The 24,947-nt window shown below is 45.4% G+C and overlaps 1 protein-coding gene across 2 annotated transcripts in view; it reads left to right on the forward strand.

Moving 5' to 3' along the window:
* Window positions 1–24,947, forward strand: part of RABGAP1L (RAB GTPase activating protein 1 like) — a 1,225,189-nt gene that overhangs the window by 295,578 nt on the left and 904,664 nt on the right. For both annotated transcript variants that reach the window (XM_085601582.1, XM_085601581.1), the window contains exons 6-9: window positions 8,637–8,850; window positions 9,579–9,753; window positions 16,164–16,321; window positions 21,761–21,871. In XM_085601582.1, coding sequence (XP_085457708.1) covers window positions 8,637–8,850; window positions 9,579–9,753; window positions 16,164–16,321; window positions 21,761–21,871 — 658 coding nt within the window. The remainder of the gene's footprint in view (window positions 1–8,636; window positions 8,851–9,578; window positions 9,754–16,163; window positions 16,322–21,760; window positions 21,872–24,947) is intronic.

Consider the following 24,947-nt stretch of genomic DNA (forward strand, 5'->3'; position numbering starts at 1 on the left):
GAGGATCTTTGCCCCCAGCACATAGCCACTCTGCGGTTAGCCAGCAGGAGCAAGATTGCAGTAAGTTTCCGCACTCCAGCAAGAACATTCTTAACACAACCCAGGAGAGCCACCAAGGGTGCCTTGGGTATCCTAGAGCCAGTCACCTCGGCCACAGCCCAGAATAGCGATGTCTAAAAGGCCACTATAATAGGATACTGCCACTTCAGATGTCTTGTAATCCCATCTTGTGTAAGGCAATCACATACATCTGATGTAGAAACTTAATGTGTATTAATCATAAACGGTAATTGGGGATAGCATGTCTGTCTGAATGCATCAGAAACACCACTGTTGGTGGGGCGTGGCCAAGACAGTAATGGAGACGGATATGTAGATCGAGCTTCTGTGCTGTAGTCCCTGCAGGAGGAGGAATCCTGAAAGCCCTTCAATGCTTTGGGCTTCCAGAGGGACACTGAAGACACTGGTGACCCTGGAAGTACTGGTGCATGGGCAATGGTCTGTCCCGAGAAGGAATCTAAGAGCTACAGGCAAGGACGGGGTTTGCGGCAGAGCCCAAGATGGCGCTAAGTGCAGTGCTAATGCGCTAAGCCGTGCTGCTGAGACAAGACCAGTGGAGCCTGGCCTTGGGGAGTCGCTATAATTGGCCTGATTCCAGGATGCGCCTAGAAGGGCGAGCACGGTCAGTAGTTGTTGGAGTGAGGCAGCCTGTGACCCTCAGTAATGGTGAGGATACGTGACCCCTCCCAAAGTGGAAGTGTAGCCCCTCAAGTGAAGATAATACCTGAGACGCAAAATGCTTGGAGCCTGGGGCGAGAAGAAAGGCTCTTCAGCTCAGATACAGGTGGAAGGGGCCTTTGTGCCTCTTCATGGACTCGCATGGATAGGAAAGAACTGGCTTGCGCTGGTGTGGCACTGTAAGCTGACCTACAGTGGGGGTGCCAACTCGGGCGGTGACGATGCCCCCATTGTTAGCCTGATTTTAGTGCCACCCTTGTGTGAAATAGAAGAATTTTGGGAAATCATGGTGCTGGGCCGATTCTGCGGTACAAAAAGGGGTGGCGATGGACGGAGCATCAGAACCAATCAAACACTCACACCCAGTCAACAGATCTGGGCCTGATCCATCACCGTTCTTTAGCCCACTCTGCCACCCCAGTTCAGACATGGCCAAATGCAAATCAGTCTGACCCTGTGCCTCATGGGAACAGTCCAGCCCGAACTGCCAAGCCATGCCTTCCCTGGACCGGAAACAAGCTTCCTAGGACCGGTTTCTGGCATTTCAGCCGTCTTCAGCCAGGCTTGCTTGAATCCAGTGGCAAAGTGAGCAAGGGACTCCCGTCTGAGCATACCCTGCCAACTTAGGGCGAACAAAGCGATACCAAAGGGGATGATGGAAGGAGCGCTTGAGCAAATCAAACACTCGCCCCCAGTCAACTGATCTGGGTTTAATCCATCATCATTCTTTAGCTCACTCCTCCACCCCAGTTCAGACATGGCCATATGCAAATCAGTCTGACCCTGTGCCTCATGGGAACAGTCCAGCCCGAACTGCCAAGCCATGTCTTCCCTGGACCGGAAACAAGCATCCTGGGACCGGTTTCGGGTTCATAACCCTCCTCAGCCAGGCTATCTTGAATCCAGTGGCAAAGTGAGCAAGAGACCCACGTCTGGGCATACCCTGCCAACTTAGGGCGAACAAAGCGATACCAAAGGGGATGATGGACGTAGCGCTTGAGCAAATCAAACACTCACCCCAAGTCAACTGATCTGGGTTTAATCCATCATCATTCTTTAGCTCACTCCACCACCCCAGTTCAGACATGGCCATATGCAAATCAGTCTGACCCTGTGCCTCATGGGAACAGTCCAGCCCGAACTGCCAAGCCATGTCTTCCCTGGACCGGAAACAAGCATCCTGGGACTGGTTTCGGGTTCATAACCCTCCTCAGCCAGGCTATCTTGAATCCAGTGGCAAAGTGAGCAAGGGACCCACGTCTGGGCATACCCTGCCAACTTAGGGCGAACAAAGCGATACCAAAGGGGATGATGGACGGAGCGCTTGAGCAAATCAAACACGCACCCCCAGTGAAGGGCACATGGAATAGGGAGGAGTTGGTTGTATCATCATGGCACCTTCGGCCGAGGCTCCAAGTGCAGGGTTGGGTAAACCAGAAAACTGGATAGCTGAGATTCCTGATGTGCTCCTTATTGTGGGAGGTAATGTCAGTCTAGCCCTGCAAGGGGCGATAGATAGAATACTCAAAAGGGGGAGGCCAAGAGAGAATACCAATCTTTCACAGAGGAACTGAGCTTGGTGGATCTATGGCGGGTCACCCACCCGGAGTTCCGCCATTACTCCTACACATCATACGCATACCACTCTCTCTCTAGACAAGACTAGTTTTTGGTGCCAGTGACTCAGCTGGGAGAATATCAGAATACTTCCTGAGAGATTAGACCAGTGGGAGCTGACAGACCAGGGCCATGTGGAGGCATGTCAAGTAAGTGAAAGAAACATGCTTCACCTGAAATAAGGGATCAATCAGACTTTATGCCATTTAGGTCTACAAGGCACAACTGGCAGCTATTCAGCAGTCTGGTGTGGGGAGGGGTGGTGATGGGACCAGCAGTGTTCAAGGTGTGAAACACTGAGAAAGTGTTTGATTCCTTGGAATTGCCCAATCTAATGACCCTGCTCTGGCAGATGGGCTTTGGTCCTTCCTTTCTGACCTGGATATGTCTTCTCTGTCGAAGGTTGACAGCCTGGGTCTGGGTCTACAGCAGCATCTCGGAGGAGTTCAAACTGGGCAGGAGCGCACAACAGGTGCGTCCCTTATCTCCTCTGCTTTTTGTGGTGGTAACTGAGCCACTGGCTAACTGGTTTCATTGTGACACCGTGATCCTGGGACTTCACTGAGACTTTGAGTGGGAAGATGTTATTTTGCTGTATGCGGAAGACATCCTGTTCTCTAGTATTGTATCTTTTATAGATTCACATGCATGAATCTTCCCCGTTGTCCTGGTCGGAGTCCTACAGTAACAGTAATAAAAGCAGTGCTTAAGCATTAGCATTAAACGCCATTGAAAAAAACAATAGTAGTTAGTAGGGAATTCACATTGATTTAATACTCCCAAACTTCAGCCAATAATTGGCGAGACCCTGAAGTACTCATCCCCTGCAGAGCCACCATACCTCAGATTTCGAGCACAAGTGTAAATAAAGTAAGAGGTATACAATTGGTGAGCCTTAACTGGGTGGAAGGAGGGTCACATGTGAATCTATAAAAAATATAATTACTGGAAAACCACAGTGTACATGTAAATAACTTATTTTTTCTCCAGTATTGTATCTTTCATAGATTTACAAGGTTTAGTCAAACTAATCAGCAGTATCCAATGAATAATGGCGGTGGGCAAAACTAATTATCCCACCATGAGACAAACTTAAATACGATTAGTCAAACCCAAGACATTGAAATTGTACAATATCAAGAAAGATATAGCATAGCACTGAGGAACCACAATAACAGTTCTTAAACTGGTATTACAAACAGAATAACACAGAAGTTCGAGCTCTCGCAGAATATGGCTTAGTTTAGGGCATCCATGAGTTAGTTTTAACATTCCATTTTTCGTTGTTCTGCTGCATGCATCCCAATATATTTTTGTTTGTATTGTCTTCCCCCTTCCTTTTGCTCCATCCCAGGCGTTGGTCCACGCAGGGATGTTGTAGCAGCCCTATGATGAAGTATGGCAATATTAGTGGGTGAGGGCAATTTTCAGAAACCTTGTTTTTCTCCGACGTGTTTCTTCTGTTCTTAGACAACACTCAAACTTCCTCCTTTTCCTCTGTTTGTGGATATAAGTGTTTAATTTAGGGAGGATGGAAAAGGAGCTTACATCTCTCCCCTTCTGTTGTGTTTGGATACCCTTATCATAACATGTAGGATACACCTCAGGTTTTGCTACACCCATTACATTACTGAGTACGAGATCCTGCTCTCTGCTGGATTCTCATCTTTGCTGGTTACCGGATCAGGTAGTCGGCCAGTTTCAATGGTTCATGGTACCTTCAATTGTGAATTTTGATTCTGTTCCTTTGGAGCATCTGCAGTAATTGGCCTCTAAACAGTCTCTTTGGTTTCCATATTCAGTTCAATTGTAATGTTTCTAAGGGTTAAAAAGAGTTTTGATGGAACACAGTTTGAGATATCAATTTTGACCCCACCACTGCCACCAACTTCCAGAGTTTTTCCCACATCTTGAAGCGAAGGGACCACTTAGTAGGATCATATATGAAACTACATTCGTTCCAAAGTGACCAGGATTGTTGTTAGTGGTCTGAGACAGAAGGTCGTGCCTTTGAGGCCTCCTGATTCTCCTGGACTTCCAGGGGTAGCTTGTGTGAGCAGTCCCAAACTAATCTTGAGCGGTGGTTAGATAGTTGAATTCAATTAATTCTGTCAACACTCTTTCTTCCTGTCTCTCTCTTTCACCCTTCTCTCTCCAGTCATAGATATTTAGTGAAAAGGAGTAACGTTTTAGTAACCACAATAAAAATCTCAAATTGTGGCAGTCTCCTAACCATTCAAAAGAGTTTACTGAATCTGACAGTTAGCCATGTTTGGTGATTCTTAGACTAGTTCAGGTTAAAGTTCCATGGTCAGGGTTGAAAAAATATTCCTTAAGGAAAATAGCAAGCCAGTGTCATCTTTTTAGAGTTCAGCATCATGGACAGCTCTGAGGATCTCCATGGTGCTGAAAGCATTTTAACACTGGAGTCTAAGGAAGTGATGTGCGGATGAGGAGGCGAGAACAAAGTCAACGGGTACCACTGGGGACTCAGTACTGAACCTGTCCATATTTTAAGAAACAAGATCACACCTAAACCAAGTCTATTGAAAGGTATTGAAAGCTTGATAAACGTCCAGGTCTCACGGTTCCAACTGAACAGTCAGGATTTTACATTTCATCGCGGTTACTCGGGCTTAGTTAACTACTGGTTAATGATGAAGAATTACAGTGCTTCTGGGTTCCAAATCTCAGTCAAGCCCCCTTTCAGGTATCTGTGACCCCATTTTCAAAGCTGCTTCATTTTCGGAAGCACTGGGTGTGGTTCGAAAGTTTGGTTGTGAGGGTCTGTGGTTATAAAAGTATCAGTTGTTGATGCAAGGGAGTGATTTTGCCTAGAAGAATCACCTCTCCTGGGTTCATCTCATTGCCTATTTCCCTGATAGTTGTAATGTTTTTGCTGTCCATGGTGTTGGGCTTCTGAGGTGCTTTTGATAGGTCTGAGCAGCTCCTCCTATTTTCTTTTGCTGAATAGAAGCCTCCGCTCTGGCAGCACTTCCAGGCCAACCACAGCGCAGCCGTCACCAAATATGATTCTTATCCCTAGAATTGAGGGGACAGTGAGCATCTATCTTCAGTCCAGAAAGCATCAACATTCCATGCAGGTCTAGTCCAGGTGCAAGGTCTAATTACAGGAATAGAACTCTATTTTATCTTGAGTTCCTTGCGGTCACCTCCAATCAAAATCAATACAAAATCAGAGTTGATATCTGGCTGCTTCTTTGCATGCTTCTGTCCTCAGTTAAAAGGCCAGGCGTGTCTGTGAGGGGGCATTACAAATAATGCTTAGCAGGGAGCTGTGTTGTTGGGTAGATTGAGACCAGTAATGCTCCCAGCATGCTTTGCAGTCTGCTTAAGGGGAGGCTGCTGTCTGGTCTTGAGGTCGTCTTTGTGGACACTCCTGAAGTGGCCGAATGTATGGAACTTTTTGAATATTTCCCCAGACTGTGAAGTAGGATATAGGAAGGATGAAGGGATCTATGGCCAGATGTATCAATATTAGGAATAGGGATGGCCTAATTGCGATTTTCTGCAAATTGTAATTAAGAAATCGATATTCCTAATGTATGAAACACATAGAGTTTCAGGTAGCGATTCCTAGTGGGTCGCAAATCAAGCTACCTCATGCGTATTAATAAGGTCAGTCGCAATTTGCGACCCATTAGTAATCAAGGCCATCACAGGGATAGTGGCCTGCTGAGGTCAGCAGACCACCATGTCATTGATTACTTTTAAATAAAGCAGTCTTTTTATTTTTTATGCAACCCATTTTCCTTAAAGGAAAACGAGATGTGTTTTAAAAGAAACTTTTCTGTTTTTAAAACTTTTTTTAAGAAGACACAGTGGTCCTGTGGACCACTACCTTCTCTTAAACTTTTTTTTTACATTCACAAATAGAAAGGGGTCCCTTCCCGTTTGCGAATGCATTACCATTGCACTTCGGTAGTTGGTAAATTAATAATGTTTTACAACCAGAATTCGGTGGCAAAACATTAATACCATTCCGATTCGGTACTTGGAAGGGACTCCCCCTCCAAATCCCGAATCGGTATTTGGTCGCAGACCAAAATTGCGATTCGGTAACATGCTACCGAATAGCACTTTGGGTTTGATACATACCAAACTGCTTTATTGCGGTCGCAACTAGGCCCATTCACAGAATCGGCTTGTTTGCTACCAGAAAAGATCTTGATACATGTGGCCCTTAGTCTTGTTATTGTACTGACTGACACATATCCACCCTTTTGATGTATGTAGACCTTCCGGAGAGCACGCTCATGAAATTTGTTTTGAGGACCCTTATACACTCATCTTGAGGGAAACGTGGTCCCCTATAAAAGGAGCTACTGGACTTTACATAGGGTGTCAGTGCACCTTGCTCTGGATACAGTGCTCAGCACCCCCAAAAATAATGAATCACTGCTACTCGCCAGTTGCCTTTTCATAGAGCATGGCGATTTTCTTTGTCCCAGCTCCATGCAGAGGCTCGACAGATAACCACTGGAGTCCCTGTAGGGTGACCCCTTGCATCAGAGGCCATCTGGACATACCATCAACAATTAGAACAGGAAAGTATCAAATAATTCTTGAATGGGACAGCTGGTGCACAGTTGTGGTCCTTTGTTCCCACACTGTTTGTAAAACCCCGTAATAAGTGATGGAAAGTGCTGAGAAATGGGTAATTTGCCATTAGCCTCAGTCACCCTTCCCTCTCACAATAGTTTTATGGTCCCATCATTTGGATTTTCACTGTTGTAGTTCAGAGATTACAACAATGATGGTGGATGATGCCATGAGCCTGCTAGATCTCTCCGTGGCTCCGGAGACTGTCCATCACTTGTCTCTGCTTCCCATCTTAGCCCTGCAGAGGTTGTCATCCTTCCTCTTCAGTCAAGCTCATTTCATCCTGATTGGTTCCCATGGCCCCCTACACATGACCAGCAGAGTCCTTAAGGGGTCGATCATGGCTCCTGTGTTGTTCAGCATCTACATGGGGTCGTTGTGTGGCTATGTCTCCTGGGTTTCCATCAACCATTATGAAATCAACGCTCATCTGCCTCTAAGTTAGTAAAGGTTAGCTGTAACTAGTGCCTAAGTGACTGTTTTCATAAAGTCAAACGCTATGGTTTGCCATTCCCAAAATGTTTCATATTCCTCCTGCTCGCTTGCCACGCTTTCTGTTCAACCTTCGATGTTCATTTTGTGTCTTGTTTTTTCCTCACACATTTGCCATATCTGTTTGTCCTTGTCATTTTCAACGTTGTGCTTTGCAGAAGCATGACCTTTTTGCTGCCTGATCACTTGTGCACCGATATCCATATTTCGTTTTTTCTAGGTTTGATCACTGCAGTGTTTTTAGTGGGTTGTCTACTTGTACATTGAACACTTATAAGGCAGTGTTCATTATGTGGCCTCTTTGTTGGTTGGTAGCCATATTTGATCTCTTGATCCATATTCCTTTGTTCGTACAATGGTTGCCCCGTGATTTTGTGGAGCCTGTTAAGATAGGTTGTGTGCCTTTGAAGGCTTTCCCCAGTTATGATATGTTGCAGGTAAGCTTCACTTGATGGCTCTAGGATTACCCGGGGCACTGACAAAAGCATTTGCCCATCTCTTCGCTTCAGAGAGAGCAGAATGTTAAAACAAGCCTTTTAAGGCAGCTGCTCCATAGCTCTTGAAGTATCTTCAACTGGAGCTACACCTTATTACCAGCCTTGTACTGTTACAAAAGGCTTTCAGTAAACCCAATTTCAGCTTCAGTTTCCTGTTTAAAGAGGTCTTTTTACGTTTGTCTACTGTTTACTTCCTTCATCTGTGCCTTTACCCATGTTGCTGCTAATCTATACCCATCTTTCTAGTTTTATATGATTTTTTAATTGCATTTTCATTCTTTTGTAGGATTTTCCTTTATTTGGTTTAGTAACGATGTGCAGCACTCCTATTGCTTTTACTGGTTAGGACTGGGCTTTTCAAAATAAAAGAAAGTGACCTTTGACCCCAAAGGAGGAGCTGTTTAACATGCAACCCATCTGTAAAGCACTGTGAAGCCAGAGGCTAGAACCTAAAGTGTGATGTTTATAGCCTGTCTTTAACAAGCTGTGGGATCAGATAGAAGGCCATGTTTAGTGTGTAACTTGCTCGTAAGGTTCTGTCAGGTTGGTGGATAGGCTTGGTGTACATGTTTGGAGAGTACTGTCCGCTTTCACCATGACCTATTCAGTGTGTTAACTCTCTGGTATGCACTTCTGTAACATGATTCCTTATTGCTGTCATATTTTCAGAGATCTCAGCACCCAGGCCCCCCTCTCCTTGCAATGATCCCCCAGAGGAGCACAGTGTCTTATTCAACAAGCTGATGTACCTGGGCTGCATGGGTGTCTCTGCTCCGCGCAATGAATTGGAGGCGCTCCGGGCCATGGCAGCCATGAGGACGCAGAGCTCGGACCCGCTCGCCATCACTCTCTATGTGCCAAATGTTCCAGAAGGTTCCGTCAGGTGAGCTGCGAGGGGTACACATGGTACTGGGCACTGGGACTAGGGTATTTGACAAAGCATCCCTGGACAGCTTTGAAGTACCTGGTTAAAGGTTTTCTCTTTGGGCGGGTTACGGCCTGGTACGTCTGTGCCTCAGAGGGCAGATCCCAGGTGTACCAAATCACTTCACCATGTCCAAGTCCAGTGGTCCTCTTTTCTGCTATCCGTGGAGCAACACCTAACGGAAACATCCCAGAAATGTCATTTTAGGGGGTTAGACACCAATTTGTATATGTCAACATGTATGTCTACAGTACATGGATACATTACCTACAAACATGTTCATTTTTATATGTAGCATTTCTCCAAAGAAAGTAGCAGGTCAGTATTAAAACTCCAGATCACTTAATTAGATTCATTAGCATTGTGCCCTCCATTACCTGTCCGAGTCTGTCTTCCTTGTGCTCTCTCAGAATTCCCTCTGTCCCTGACTGCTGGTAGACTGCTGTAATGTCTTCAGGTTGTTGCTCCAGCATTCCTTCAACCCCCAGCTTTCTGGCCTTATTATGTCTATTAAGTCCCAGATGTCCTGTGGTGGAGTATTTAAATTCACCTTTTCCCAGACCAGCACTTTGAGTATTTTCCTTCCCTGTTAAAGGTGGTCTTTGATGCCATTTCTTATCTTGTGATTCTCCTCCCACCCTCTGTGGTCCTCCTTCATATATTCCTCTGCCGTCCCCCATGTGCAGGATCATCAACCAGGCCACCAGTGTGGAGGTAGCCTCGTTTCCCATCTACAAGGTGTTGTTTTGTGTCCGCGGGTGTGATGGGACTCCAGAGGGCAACTGCTTCGCCTTCACCGAGAGCTACCGGGGGTCTGAAGATTTCCAGATCCACGTCTTCAGCTGTGAGATTAAGGAAGCCGTAAGTTGAATATTTCCCAAATAATCCTTCCAGCAATGGCAGCTTAATGAACACATGTACCTGTATGGGCCACATGGAGACTTGTCATGGCTGTTCATGCACAAAATATCAGAGTTAATACGTATCCCATTGAAAAGGCTGGGAGTATTGAAGTGCAGACTCTCTTCGAATATGTTTCTAATATTGTCCACCAATAGCTATTATCCTTAAGCAAAGGTGGGAAAACTGTTGTAGTCGAGATTATTGTATTGCGTGCACTGTATGTGTTGTTTAACTCTGCAATCCATCACATATTTCTATTCAGACATGGACAAAAGATAGGGAACATAATGAGAATGACTACAAATGTATCAGTTCTTACTAAGAGGTCAATCTTCTCAGGTTCCTTTGGTTTCTAGCTGCCTTTAGAGGTGACAGAAATGAGTGTTTCTGGATTCTGAGGACATCCACAGCATTGCTGGCACCGTCCTTGCTCTCTGGCGATGTGTCCTGAGCTCCTTACACTCTGCCTCAAAACACCTCTCTCTCTACAGTCCATGGACTTCGCGTTCCGCACTATAGGTTACTATGGCTCACGTTTTTAAGTGTTTATGTGCCTCGAGATTGTCTCATAAGCATCTCGCACTCAGTCCATGTGCCCCACCTTCCCACACTCTGCTGTTGCGACTCATCTCCACACACTAAACCATCATAGTAAGCGCCTGACACTTTTTATTTGCCAGAAGTTCCGAACACTGTTTGGTCATGTGATACAAACTCCTTAATCTCTCCATTTGTCCTAAGATCTATAATCTCTCTTCTTGCCACCTACCTACTAATTTTATTTAATCAATGGTGTTCACGCGGGATGCAGCGTGTACATCGCAAGTTATGTCTACGACTTGCTGTAGGGGGCGCGCTAAACTAAGGAATAGTATAAATTACTATTCCAACACCTTCCCTACTGTTGCACACGCTGGAGTTGGAATAGTAAATTATACTATTCCTAAGTCCAGCGCGCCCCCTACGGCATGTCGTAGAAAAAACTTGCGATGGAATGGTTTGCGTTGTAACAGCGCGGTCGTTGTAACGACCATGTTGTAATCGCATGTGATGTAACATCTCATATTCTCTTCAAGCATGTCACACAGTCTAACCATGTGCCAACATCTCCTTGTATTGATAATGTGCTCCAATCTTATCTCATGTTATCTAGGTGATCCAGTCCCTCACACTCTGTTCGTTTGCAGAAAAGTCTTCACTCCCTGTCTCAAAGCTCTCCACACTCTATGTCCCTTTGCACTTTTACTGTGTCTGTCTCTCTGCTCAGCTCTTCACTCTGTCTTTCCTTGTGCCTAAACTCTACACAAAGTTTGTCCCTGTTTGCGACTCTCCATCATTTTTAGGTCTCGCCTGACCCAGCGCATGCGCTGGTCTGGCGAGACTTATTGAGAGGGCTCCAAAAAGTGCTACCAGGCCAGCCTAGAGCTACAGTGCATGTGCGCGGGCACGCGCGCCGCGCTTTACAGCGATTACTTTCACTTTTGCGGCCGCTTTGATGTTTGATATGCATTCATTAGTGATCTAAAAATGAAGAAACGCCCTTCCCTGGACAGTCCTCCCGTAGTTACCATAAAGTGGAGTTTCCCAAGTGGCGGACTGGCCCAAATTTATGCACTGCAAAGTGGGCATTCTTAGTGGGAGAGAAAGTTTCAATTGGAAAATAGAAAAACACATTATAGAAACTACTGTTCTAAGGGAGGGTATTTTGCTGTAGGTGACGGCTTTCAAAACGTTTTTCTATTGCTTTCTTTTCACCTAGGTGAGTTTTGCCCTCTGACACTTTTGGCCCAGTCATGTTGTTTTTCAAGCTCTTCACAGCATCGGTGGGCCCAAGCTTCTCACACAGCCCTAGTGCCTAAGCTCCTCTCACAGTTTGCTCCTGTGTGCCATCAGCTGCTCAAACCATCAGCCCATGAGGGACAATAATGTGTGTTCACCATAAACCACTGGGTATCACTTCACAGTTTCACATTTTAAATAGTAAAAGCACAAATGTTGACACTTTTAATGTCATGAAAGTGGTAACAGCCAACTTTCAATAAGGTATGGTGTGGAGGACACAAGCTTGGAAAGTCCAAATGGGAATTGGAGGGGAATACTGAGCACCAAGGTAGCTAGGTTGGCTCCCTTGTATCTGGAGCCAGAGCGACACTGTACATGGGAGCTGCCATTTATGCAAAGCAAGAGCTGCAGTTGTGGTCAGCAGTTGGAAGGGTGGTTGACGTGGTGTGGTGTCCTCCAAGGCACTGGAAGCCAGAGAGAGACAGGGTGGCATGCCTAGGGCAGCATTTAGGATAGCCAAGCCGGTTTGGTACAGTTCTGTGAAGCTAGTGTAGGAATGATAGCAAGCCAAGTGGATGGCACACAGGTTAGGGCATCACACATTTTGTTATACAATGATAAAAATGCTGAAAAGGTCAGAAACGTAGAAGTTATAAAAGAGTGTGACCCTCACCCCTTTAGATGTTCCTATAGCTTTCTAGAAATCACTGGAATGGCAGAGACATCTATCGGTATCCCCTGCTTCGAAACTTCCAAGAATAGAACCCTAAGATAGATTGAAATGAGTGGCACTAAGAGGAAAATTAAAAGAAATTGATCTTGAAATTAGTCCTACACTCCAATAATACAAGAGACATGATGGCAAGGCGGAATTATGGATAAAGCTATGCAGGTTAGGGCTTTTTTACACTCTGAACAAGCCACCTCCTTGTTGACTTGTCAATGAAGGGAAAAAGGTTAATGCATTAGAAAGGAATTACTTTTCTAGCAGAAATAAGGAAGGAAAAGAAGCCTATATCGCAGTTGCATATGACAGTCTAGTTTTAAAGCCCTAAGTTTGACATTTGGAAATCCTATATGGCTAAAAGAAAATGAAAGCAAATGTATTTTTTGGAGAAGTCATTGAGTCAAGAAATAAAGTAGCAGAGCTTTAATAGACACATTTTAAAGGAAGCAATTTAATGGCGAGAAACGTTGATGTGAAATCTCAATGCAAGATGGAGTAACACCAGCATTCCTTGAGATCTGTTCATGCAAAACATTGATACCTGTCCTTAAATATGTGTAAAAGAGACGATGCAAACAATAAGACGAAGTAAACAGGAAATCATTTGGGAGAAGCATTGAAATAATGAAGTATTGTCCAAATTCCAAGTCCCTCATACCCATAAGTATTGAGGTCCAGTGTGATCGGTCAATGATGCAAAATTCAAACTTTGTGGTGGTCTGATCGCACAATGTATGTGCTACATTGTAAAAGAGTTTGATTCACTTCCCTCTTGAAGTAGACCTTTGGTCCTTTTAGAAATGAAGTAATACCCATTACAACTGATTTATGATTTCTGTAGGAAATCATTCAGTGGTGTACTGAGCTGAGTAGTATACTAAAGAAATGGTTTATCTAATGAATCCAATGCTGGACTTAATTCTCTGTTAAATTACAATTTGCTGTGCCACGCTGGAAGCTTAAATAATATGAAAAAAGCCACATATGCACTAGTGAGAAATTGCATCTTGTTACATATAGCATAGGCAAACAGACGTGGAAGTGGTATTTTGGCCTCCAAATAAGGAAATGGTTTTGCTGTATTGTACAAAAAAGTGTATAGCTCAGAGGAAATTCAATTGTTCTGAATGATATATATATATATATATATATATATATATATATATATATATATATATATATATATATATATATATATATATATATATATATATATATATATATATATATGAATTTCTCCTGAGCTATAAATTTTTTTTGTATAATACATCAAACCCATCTCATTTTTTGGAGGCCAAAATACCATGTCTTCTTGAGTATATATACATATCAGTCGCTGTGATATTTATAGTGTGAATTTCACCCCAATCAGTTGTACATTCTCCAAAGTTAGCTCTGCTACTATCTCCTGCCATTAATATTAATTTATCTTGCTTGTGTGTTACATTGTTCAAGAAACATTGCAAACAAAGAGAAGACATTTTATCAACTCCTTATAGTTTAAATCTCTTAGCTGCGTAGACATTAAAAAATAGCACGCAGAGGCGACTCAAATTTTATGAGCTTTAGAGGGCTAAAATGATAAACATCTGAGTTTTAAAGGGCAAAAATGAGAATCTTGTTTCATATAATAAGCCTTGGTTGTGAGGAAAATTGCTAAAAGAAAATTGTAGGTGGAGATCGCGTTTGAAGAAGTAGAGCAGTAAACTATCCAAGTCATGGGAAGATATTGATTTGACCGAATACTTTAAAAAAAAATCAAAGAACTTTTTACAGATTCCTTTGCAGGAATTATCAGATGCTACTGTTTATAAGGCACTTAGGTCAGGGTATTCATGTGCCTTACCTGTTGCAGTTTGATCTCGCCTTAGAAGTGCAAGTAACATCAATTAGAAGGAATGTGCAAATGGAGATAACCAGTCCAGATTAACTGTCTGTGTTTTTTTTCCTGCGCAAAATATTCATTTGTTGTATTGAAGTTCAAGAAATGACCCCGGTGCTAACAGCATATAAAGCACTGATGCCTACACAATGTATGGTTAATACAAAAAGGGGTTTGGCCCGAGACCGGTCTGGAAGCGCCCATATAACTTGTGTCAAAAAGAGGTCCTGGCCGGTAATTTTATTGGCTGTTTATTTATTAAACAGGCTTAGACCATTAAATCATTTAATGAATCTGAAGTATTTCATTTACTTCTGTTAATGGTTAAGTATAAGTAAACATGTCCAAGGAAAAAGTCAGACTACCTGTGACATTACATAAATTGAAACAATGCTCAACATAGACATAAAACAAACATTGTTGACCACCATTGTTCCTGAAAAAGTACTCTTGAGTCTGTTGCTCATTTTTGCCCTGCACCCGAAGTATCCACTTGGCAGGCCCTCGCTCATCCTCACTATAACCTCAGCCGTACTCCATCAGGCTCCATGTGCCTGCTGCTAGGCCTACATTCTCATCCATGTTTTGTGCATCCTTAGCTAGACAGTGTAAACCCCCAACCTCTCTCTGCACTATCCACGGTCACGTTTGGGTGTGTATCTCACAGCTTCACTACCTATTGCATACAATAAACTATGTCTTAAACACTCCCTGTACACCATGCCCTCTGCTCCTTAGGTAGGCTTTGCACATCCTCAGCCAGGCAATGCTCTGCGTACACGCACAAAAAGTATGCGGCGGTGCTTGAATGGACCACTGGTAATTTCTGTCCGCTAATGCCATTCCATCATGTTTAGATCTTCTGCGCCATTACAAATCAGTTTTTTATTTCAATGTTTATTGTTTCCAGTTCTCCACATTTGATACAGATTTCACATTTCCTGGGTGTATCAGTCTACTTTGTACTATTTCAGAATGCAGCCCATGTTACCACTCAACTTTGTTTCATGAATTCCTTTGCCGATCTTTGTCTCATCAGAGCTCATGAAAGTATACAGGTCAAATGCGATGAGATTAGGGAATTGAAAAATAAATATGAAAATGTTGGGCCTACTTTAGAGCTTGGTGGATGGTCTACTCTGTCACAACGTGACACATACCCCATCTTCCTTATTACAAGGGCCTTCGGATAAATGGCTGCTAGGATATCCGCCTTATTCCAAGGACTTTAGGATATATGGCGGACGGCATATCTGTTATGTTGTGACGGACAAACCGATCATCAAGCTGTAACTCAGGCGCTTAGTCCTAACCTGGATCCTCAGCTTTCACTGCACTATTTTGGTCCAGTGTGCCTCCCTTTTATTTATTTTTTATAAAGCATATCTCACTAGATGTCTGTTAAAGGTTGGCATCAGTGCCCGCCCCAATTATGTAGTCTGCATGACCCCCAAGAAGAGAGGCTGTCAGTGCTGCTGTCATCTGCAGAGTTACCTTCTCCCTCTTCCTCCCAAAATTCAAAATCACCCATAGAGTGTCCCTCACTTTTGTGGTCGCTGCCACTGATCCCCTGAACCCTTTCAGCTTCTCCACATGTAGAGTTGCTACTTCCAGGCCACCCACTTAACTGTCTTTCCACGGTGTCGATTTTTTTTTGTGGTAGTTATTTTCAGTGTGAACCTGGCCCATGGGCATTAAAGCTCTTTACCTCAAACCAGGCTGTGTTACATAATTTTTGTCCTTTTTAGGCACAGGGGCTTACGCAAATTTGCCCAAAGTCAAGGGATGTTGAGCTGAGACTGGGATTCGAACATGGCTCCCCAAAGTTGACAGCTCTATCCTTTACATCAAGGCAGTTGAAAACTCAGATAAAAAAAGACATCCACAGCCAGTCAGGCAGTCTCTCCTGTGTTTTACAGTAGGTTCTAGATCCATAATTCCAAGCTTCCCTAATCAGCCCTTTCATTCCCCTCCCAGGTCAGTAGGATCTTGTACAGCTTTGCTACAGCATTCAAACGTTCATCCAAGCAAGTCACTGATGTCAAGGACTCCACCCTTCCAACACCGGACAGTGATGTGTTCACTTTCACTGTGTCCTTGGAGGTCAAGGAAGATGACAGCAAAGGGAACTTTAGGTGGGTAATGGTTTGGTGCTCATATTTCCGTGCTTGCTCTTGACTTTGCTTAACTTGTTAAGCCAATTGTAGTGCTCTGTGCCTGCTAAGTTACCCTGGCCAATGACTGGGCTGCCGTGCGCTGAGGGGTGTGTGCAACTTAATGGAGACTTTGTGTTAAATGTTCTGTATTCCAAAGTGATTGTATTTACTTTATATTGAATAATGCTTAGTAGAGGTTATGTAGCATTTGCCAGAAATTGCCACAGCTCCAGCTCGGAGCTGGGCACAGCCCACACATAAGCGTTATTACGCTTCTTGGTTGCTGCGCTCTTTGGTAGTTATATCTGACAGAGATGTCTAGCTGCAGATTCCTTACCTTGGAATAATCCCCAGGCATCAAACTGAATACAGAAACTTTTCAAGCAGTACCTCTGCATACCGGTAAGTGGCATCGTTCAGCTCTGCATTGGCGTTGTCTGTGCCGTAAGTGACTCACCTATATTACGCGCTGACATCAGTTCTTTTCTTTCCATGCAAGTCAGCGCAGATTTGGGGACAGATACCTCAGTCAGATTTTGATCTACTTTTTTCAACATTTTGTCAAGCCTTTTTTTCCCGAAACTTTGTCTCCCAGTGTTTTTTAGGGTGTCCCCCAAAAAACCAGTGGAGCTTAAGCCCTGTGGTTCCTGTCACAGACAGATGTTTGTGACAGACTCCCATCTGGTTTGCCTTTGGTGCTTGTAGAAAGACCACAACTCCAAGACGTGTGAAGACTGCTGACCCATGAACCCCAAGGTGCTGAGGGTCCACTTCTAGTTGCCAGATGCCAGTCGCCTCCATGACACTTCAGGTCCTGGTTGCAAGGAAAGTCCTGGGTCCATTTGCAGAGTTGTTCCAGGTGCTTGTCATCACGGTTGAAGTCATTGGGTAAGTCCTACAAGAAGTCAAAGAAATCAAAGAGCTATTCAACTTCACGCACCAGTCCAAATCGTTGCATGAGGTGCGGGAACGACATCACTCTGGGCCTAGCTTCCCCATGGAGCCTGACTCTGTGTCCACTCCGCGCCTCCCTGAGTTTTCTGGAGCCAGAGCGACCCCGCCCAACTCTGTGAATTTTATGAAGCCATGCACCTCGTTTTTTGATGGGCCGACCCCTCTGGAGCGCCATCGGGCCCCATGGGTATCGTAGGTGCTCCCACTGGATTTCCGGTGGTGCATCCACCCTCAGTGCCAGTCATGCCCCCTACATCCGGAACAACTTTGGATGCAAGACCGCTCTTTCACCGTTCCAGGCACTGTCGACTCCATATTCATAGCCTACTCTGATACGGAGCCGGATCCACGTCACCCGGCTAGAAATCGATTTACCGAGCTGGGGCCGTGGCTGCTTTTTTCGACAAGTCTCGAGAGGCGTATGATTGGGGTGGACATGGGGAGCCTTTTGGTTGCACCAACCACCTTCATGAGGTCAAAGACAATGAATACAAGGAACTGGCGGATGCCAGTGATCTGGGACCTCCCCAGGCACTGGCCTGGTCTCCCCTCCTAGTGTGTCAATTGAGGAATGGGCTTAATTTGCTATGGCGGTGAGAAGGGCTGCTGAAGTCCTGGACCTCATGCTGCTCTCTGTAGCAGTCAAGACAAATAAATTGACAGAGGTGCTTCGACCGGGAGTCGGCCCCTCAGAACATATCCTCTCTTTAAACAAAGTCCTCACTGATGTCCTTCTCGGGGCCAGTGCCAAGCCCTGCACAGGGTCCCCTGTGCACAGGATAATTGTCCATCACCGTCACCTGGTGACCCAGCGCCACACCCCGTAGAGTCTGGTCATCCAGGCCTCCACATTGAAGGTCAACCCTAGTACGTTCCCTACCACACTTCTGAATAGGGATTCAAAAAGGCTTGGCGTCTTTGGCAAGAGGATGTTCTCTTCCGCCAGCCTTGCACTGCGGTCAGTAAACAATGCGTGCCTTTTGAGCTGATACACCTACATGGTTTGGTATTCATTTGCACAAGTGCTTCCCATAGTCTGGGAGGGGGCCCAAGTCATAATGACACAGGCTGTTGCTGATGGCAGAGACACATTAAAGTTTACCATTCACTGCAGACTGAATATGACTGACACACTAGGCAGAGCGATTGCGAGGTATTCCGATGCCGGGCTGAGCTCTACTGGCTCTTCAGGGGATGTCCAGCATCCCTTATGGACATGACCTTTGAGGGCACCCGCCTCTAAAGCGACAAGGCACATTTAGCGCTGGAGCACTTTAAGGACAGCCGGGCAATTGGCAGGTCTTTGGGCCTCTCCATGGCCCCACACCAACCCCCATTCTGCCTTTTGCCCCTTCTTTGGGTATGGTAGGGGCTACCAACCGCATTCATTCCCACCCAGTCATCAAGGCAAAAAAGCTACCAAATATTTCATGTCCATGGTTCCCACAATGCTTGTGGGACACATGGTCAGAGGTCTACCCAGTCCGCCAGGCCCCTTTCCCCGCTCGGCAGCACAGCTTCAAAGCTACTTAAGTTTTCCCCTCTACCATCACGAGCACCAAGTAGGCAGCAGGATCCGTCATCACCTGCCCTGCTGGCAGTCTATAATATTGGACAAGTGAAGACTACAAATTATTCAACGGGGTTACTCCATCCCTTTCCTAAAAACCCCACCACCCATGCCTCATCCTCAGACCAGCTGACAGAGAACCACCTCTCCCTGCTCCATCAGTAAGTTCAGGTTCCTTGGGCAAAGGAGCCATAGAGAGGGTGCCGACATCAGGAGTAGGTTGTAGTTGTTATACTAGCTAACCAGTGGGCGCAGCATCAGGGGAATCTCTCTGACCTAGTCTAGATATCGGAGGGAACTACAAAAGACCCGCAGTGGTGGTTGAAGAACCGCGATTGGGTCGGCGGCAGACCCCTCTCCCTTCCCCACCCAGGGCTGACTATAGTGACAGATGTGTCACTCCTGGGCTGGGGAGGTTATGTGGAAGCGATGGAGATCAGAGTACTGAGGTCTCCAGAGGATTCTCAACTCCACATAAACCTGCTGGAGCTGAGAGCGTTCCGACTGTCATTGATAACCTTTTTTCCTTCCTCAAGGGAAGGCTAGTTCAGGTGTTCACAGAAAATACCACCACCATGTGGTATTGCAACAATCATGGCGGGGTAGATTCATGGACCCTGCACCAGGAGGCCCTACGTCTCTGGATATGGATAAAATGTCAGGGCATTTCACTGGTGGTTCCACATGTATCGGGATCTCTGAACGCCAGAGCCGACATACTCAGCCATTGATGTCTTGCAGATCTCAAATGGTGGCTCCATCTGGAGGTGGTGCACGGCCTCCTCAGAGATTGGAGAGGACATTGGTTTGATCTATTTGCCACTGCTGGGAATGCACACTGCCAGCACTTCTGCAATCCGGAGTTTCCATGGTGACTCACTCGGAGAAGCATTTAGTGTTGAGTGAAACTCCGGCCTCCTCTACTCCTTTCCATCTAGAGTTCACAAGAAGATCAAGAACAACGGCCCACGTCATTATTGTGGCTCTGGTTTGGGCACCGAGAGTATGGTATCCCCAACTCCTGAGCATGAGCATCGGTCCTCCGATCAGTCTGCCTTTCAAGAGGATCTACTGTCCTAGCAAAGGGCTCCGTCTTTATGTGTAGTGATTGAGCAGCGACAGTTGGAAGTTTTTGACCTAGTTCCAGAATGCTGTGATGTTGTTTTGACAGTCAGGCATCCCTCAACCAAGACAATATACATGTGCAGCCGTGACAAATTTGTGGTTTGGTGTGCTTTCAAAAATGTTGATTGCTTTTCTGCACCCTTGTCTGAGGTTTTGCTGTTTTTTTCTCTCGCTAGCCCACCAGGGCTTTACTCTGGGCACCGTTAAAGGCTACCTTTCGGCCACATCAGCTTTCTTGCGACTGCTGGATCAGCCCTCCCTCTTCAAAGTCACCTGTTGTGACTCGTTTTCTAAAAGGACTACAGCATATGTTCCTGCCAAAACTCTTAATCCTTTCCCAATGCGACCTGAACCTAGTTTCGACTGTCTTGATATGCTCGCCCTTGCACAGTTGCCCTCTGTTTGTTGACCATAAAAGCAACCTTTTTAGTGTCCATTATTTCACCCAGGAGGATTAGTGAACTTCAGATACTTTCTGTGCACTCTCCTAACATTACTTTTTTTAAAGACAAGCTGGTTCTGAGAACATGTGCCTCTTTTCTGCAGAAAGTAGTAATATCTTTTAACCTAGGCCAGACCATCACGTTGTCTACCTTCTTGCTCAACCTCACCCTTCTAACGAGGAGGAGATATCAACTTTTCATTGGGTTTGTCAGGCCGAAGAAAGGAAAGGCCATAAAAAACGGACCATTTCACAATGGATAGTGATCTGCATTAAAATCTGCTGCACACTGGCAAAGAAGCAACCCAGAGGGCTTGCAGGCTCCTTCCGCCAAAGCTGCATCCACTGTGTTAGCTCATGGAGTCTCTGTACTGGACATCTGTCAGGCTGCAACATGGCCATCTCTGCACACGTTGAGCAAGCACTACTGTCTGTACATTCAGGTCTGTTGTGATGGGCACTTTGCCCATTCGGTCCTCCAGGACTTCTTGGACTAAATCTTTTCGCAGACTCGCCTCCTGGGAGGTATTGCTTGGGTATCTATTCTAAGGTAAGGAATCTGCGGCTAGAAGGCTTTGTCAGATGAACAAATTACTTCCCTTCGGTAACGCCTTATATGGTAGACACTCTATCTAGCCACAGATTTCTTACTGTCCCTCCAATACTCTCTGCTCCACGTAAGTATTTCTGTATTTAGGGTAACCCTTATGAGGTCTTCAGCAACCTTCGTGGTTCTGAGCTTATGGTGCAGAAAGGTCACCAAATGTAACTACGCCACCTACTAGCACACAGAGGTACTGCCTGAAAGGTTTACGGCTCCAGTCTGACGCCTTGGGATTATTCTAAGGTAAGGAATCTGCAGCTAAATAGTCTCTACCAGATAAGGCGTTACTGAAGGCAAGTAACTTGTTTGTAGCTGTCCTCTAATGGTGGTGTGGGTGTGCTGATGCTCTTTAGGGCTCTCGCAAGAAGTGCTTTTCATAGTAACTGTTGTGCTGCTCCTAGATTTCTAGAAACCTCAATGAAAAATGTATGGTGCAAGAGGTTTTTTTTAAACTTTGTTAGAATGCTAGATCTTTCACTTCTTTCTCTGTTAGTGTGGAGGCGCAACTCCCTTTGGTGTCAGGCGCAGGCTTGCTTTGTTCCTTTTTAAGACTTGTATGCATTCACATGGCAGCTTTGTCTGTTAGGTTTTTTCCTTACTTTGGGGTAAAACTGCCCAGCCAGATGGGTAAACCCAAAATATCTCTGGGCCAAATGATTCTGTATGTAGAAGGCTGTGTTGCTGGTCCACGCTTATGGGGTCTCTCCAATTTTTCTCTTGTAGCCCGGTGCCAAAGGACCGAGATAAATTCTATTTCAAATTGAAGCAGGGCATTGAGAAGAAGGTGGTGATCACGGTGCAGCAGGTCTCCAACAAAGAGCTTGTCATTGAACGGTGAGTCTGGCCTGCGTTTGCTGTGCATGTTGATAGCAGTCCGGGCCATGACCCAGCCATGCCAGTTAGAAGCTGACCATAGATCTGGACAGTAGATGGGAACTGCCAGGCTCAGTTCATATTGGATTCCTCTGCCTACTACTGTCATCTTTGACCCCCTTCCTGCTTCTGTCCCTAATTTTATTGATCCTTATTTAATTTCAGTTGCAGTTTTGTCTCCGGACCAACATGTGACCTAGATTAGAGCATCGTCAACCTTGTTCTGTAGTAGAAGCTGCTTGTGTTCTCCATCTATTCCTGATCCTGTTCCATATTCTGGAAATGCCACAGTAAAGTAATATAGTGCGCTAATACAAGAATTACAGCTGATCTAACCATCCAAGCAATACCAAACCAACAATACGTTTTTAGGAGCATCTGCATCACATTACCTTATAATCACCATCCACCATGGTGGAAAACCATGAGCACAGGTGGACTGCATACCATAATCTTGTCACCAAAGTGATGGGTGGGAAGACTGTCCAAGCAACTTCTGGAAGTTGAGTAGACATCAGCCCAGTGCTCTTGTGAGAAATGAGCTAGAAATTACTCCACTGTGTACAGGGGACTATGGGCCAGATGTACGACCCAAAGCGACTCGCAAATTGGGATGCACAACAGTGTCTCTGATACTGTTTGCGATTCCTAATGTGATCGCAGTTGGCATGCCTCATTGATATAAATGAGGCAGGCACAATTAGCGACCCCATTAGGAATGGCTAGCGCTCACAGGGATGTTGGCCTGCTGGGGTCAGCAGACCATCGTGTCTGTGACAGCTTTTTTAATAAAGCAGTTTAAAAAAAAATAATGCAGACCGTTTTCCTCAAAAGAAATTGAGATGCATTTAAAAAAGAAAAATTATACTTTGTTTCATTTTTTTAAATGACCACTGCCTGCTCCTAAAAAATATTTTTCTCACATACTTACAAAGGGGAAGGGGTCTCCTGGGCACCCCTTCCCGTTTTGGAGTGGTTTACAACCTACCTGAAGTAGGTGGTAACTGCGAGTGTTTTGCAGCTGCAAATGTTATGTTATGGATATTTGTAAAGCACATGGCTACCGGAGGCATCCCAGCGCTAGCCGACAGAGAGGCAGGTCACAACAGCTTAATAGGTGGGATTTTGAAAAAAACAAGTTTTCAGAAGTTTACGGGAGGGAAGGGGATTTGGTTCCGAGCGTAGGTGGAGGGGGAAGAGTGTTCCAGAGCCTAGCAGAAGTGAAGCAGAAAGTTCGACCACCACTTCTCATCCTGTTGATTTTAGGGACCGCAGCTTGGTAGCGACTGGATGATCTAAGGCGTTTATTTGGGTGGTAGGGGGAAATGATGGCATGGAGGATGGGGGGGGGGGTTTCTTCCAGAAAGATCTGTGGGCAATACATAGATACTTGAATTTTATTCTTTCTGCAACCGGGAGCCAGTGCAGGGTTTTCAGAGCAGGTCTTGTGGAGTGGCTGTTGGGAATCATAAAGAGCATCCGTGCTGCACAATTCTGGATGACTTGCAGTTCGTTTGTCGGAGCTCCTAAAAACAAAGCATTTCCATAGTCGAGGCGAGAAAGAATTAAGGCCTGGACCATGAGTCTTCTTGCTGAAAAAGGATGGAGCGGAAGAACTTTACGGAGCATCCGCAGAATGCAGCCAGTTTGGTTGTCTGATAATCAAAAGTAAGTGACTGATCTAGCCACATGCCTAGACTTTCGATCTGGTTTTTGGGTGTGGGTGGGGAGCCGAGACAGCTTGGCCATGCTGGGTCGATGCCAGAAATGGATGTGTTGCCCAGCAGCATGAGCTCTGTTTTATCTCCATTTAGTTTAAGGGATGAGAGTTCCATCCATTTGGCGGCTCTCTCCAGGCAGGGGCCTAGACTGGTCGATTTAGGGCCACCACTGATTGGGTGTCATCGGCGTACGTAACAATGTCTATCCCGAAGGAGAGGACAATCCGTGCCAGCGGGCCCATTTAGAAATTAAACAAAGTGGGGCTCAGGGATGAACTCTGAGGGATGCCGCAGCCAAGTGGGATTTGATCTGAGGCGGTATCTCCTTCAAAGACTTGAAAGCTCCTGTCCTTGAGGAAGGACTGTAGCCAGGTGATGACACTACCTGATAGACCAACATTCCTCAGTCTGTGGATCAGGATGTCATAGTTAACAGTGTCGAAAGCGACACTGAGGTCAAAAAGGATGATGACCATCGATCCTCCTTTGTCTAGAATCTTTTTGGCCTTTTCAACCACTGCGAGTAGCGCTGTTTCAGTCCCGTTTTGGGGGCGAAATCCAGTTTGTGATGAGTGAAGTATGTTATTAGATTCAAGAAAAGCAGAGACAACAGAGTTAACATGCTTTTCTAACATTTTGATGACCCCGGGGAGCAGGGAGATAGGGCGATAATTTCCACGTGCATCAGGGTCAAGACTGGGTTTCGTCAATAGTGCCCTCACCATGGCGTGTTTCCAGGGTGGGGTTACTAGTCCGTCGAGATGGAGGCGTTTATCAGCTTCAGCAACACTGGGAAGATTGTATCCCCGGCCTTACTTAAGATTTGGGGGGGTGCTCGGTGATTGGGAGAGACAGATTTTACGGAGGCACATATATTCACTAGGGTGTCCATGTCCATCAAGGGAATTTCCCTGAGAAAGTGCTCACCGGACGCGGGGTGCTCTATAAGTCGCTAATTGAAGGTTGGAATGGGGGAGGAGGGGTACATTTTAGATATCCTTGATTTTATTGGAGAAGAACTCAACAAGTTTGTTACAGCGTGCGCTTGAGCTGTCATGTGGGACATCCCTGACTGTTAGTTTTCGGAGGTGCTTAACAATCTTAAAGATTATGCGTGGGGAGTTTGAGGCGGAGTTGATTCTTTCCTCATAGTATAGTGCTTGTGCCTCCTTCACTTTGGATTGGTAGATTTTAATAGAGTCCCTGTAGATCTGTTTGCTTGTTGTATCATAATTTCTACTCCATTTCCTCTCAAGTCTGCAGATTTGTTTGTACTCATGCAGCTTAGAGGAGTACCATGGAGAGGGGTTGTTCCT

The sequence above is a fragment of the Triturus cristatus genome, chromosome 4_2 (genome assembly GCF_964204655.1).
Source record: "Triturus cristatus chromosome 4_2, aTriCri1.1, whole genome shotgun sequence".
In the NCBI taxonomy this organism is placed as follows: Eukaryota; Metazoa; Chordata; class Amphibia; order Caudata; family Salamandridae; genus Triturus; species Triturus cristatus.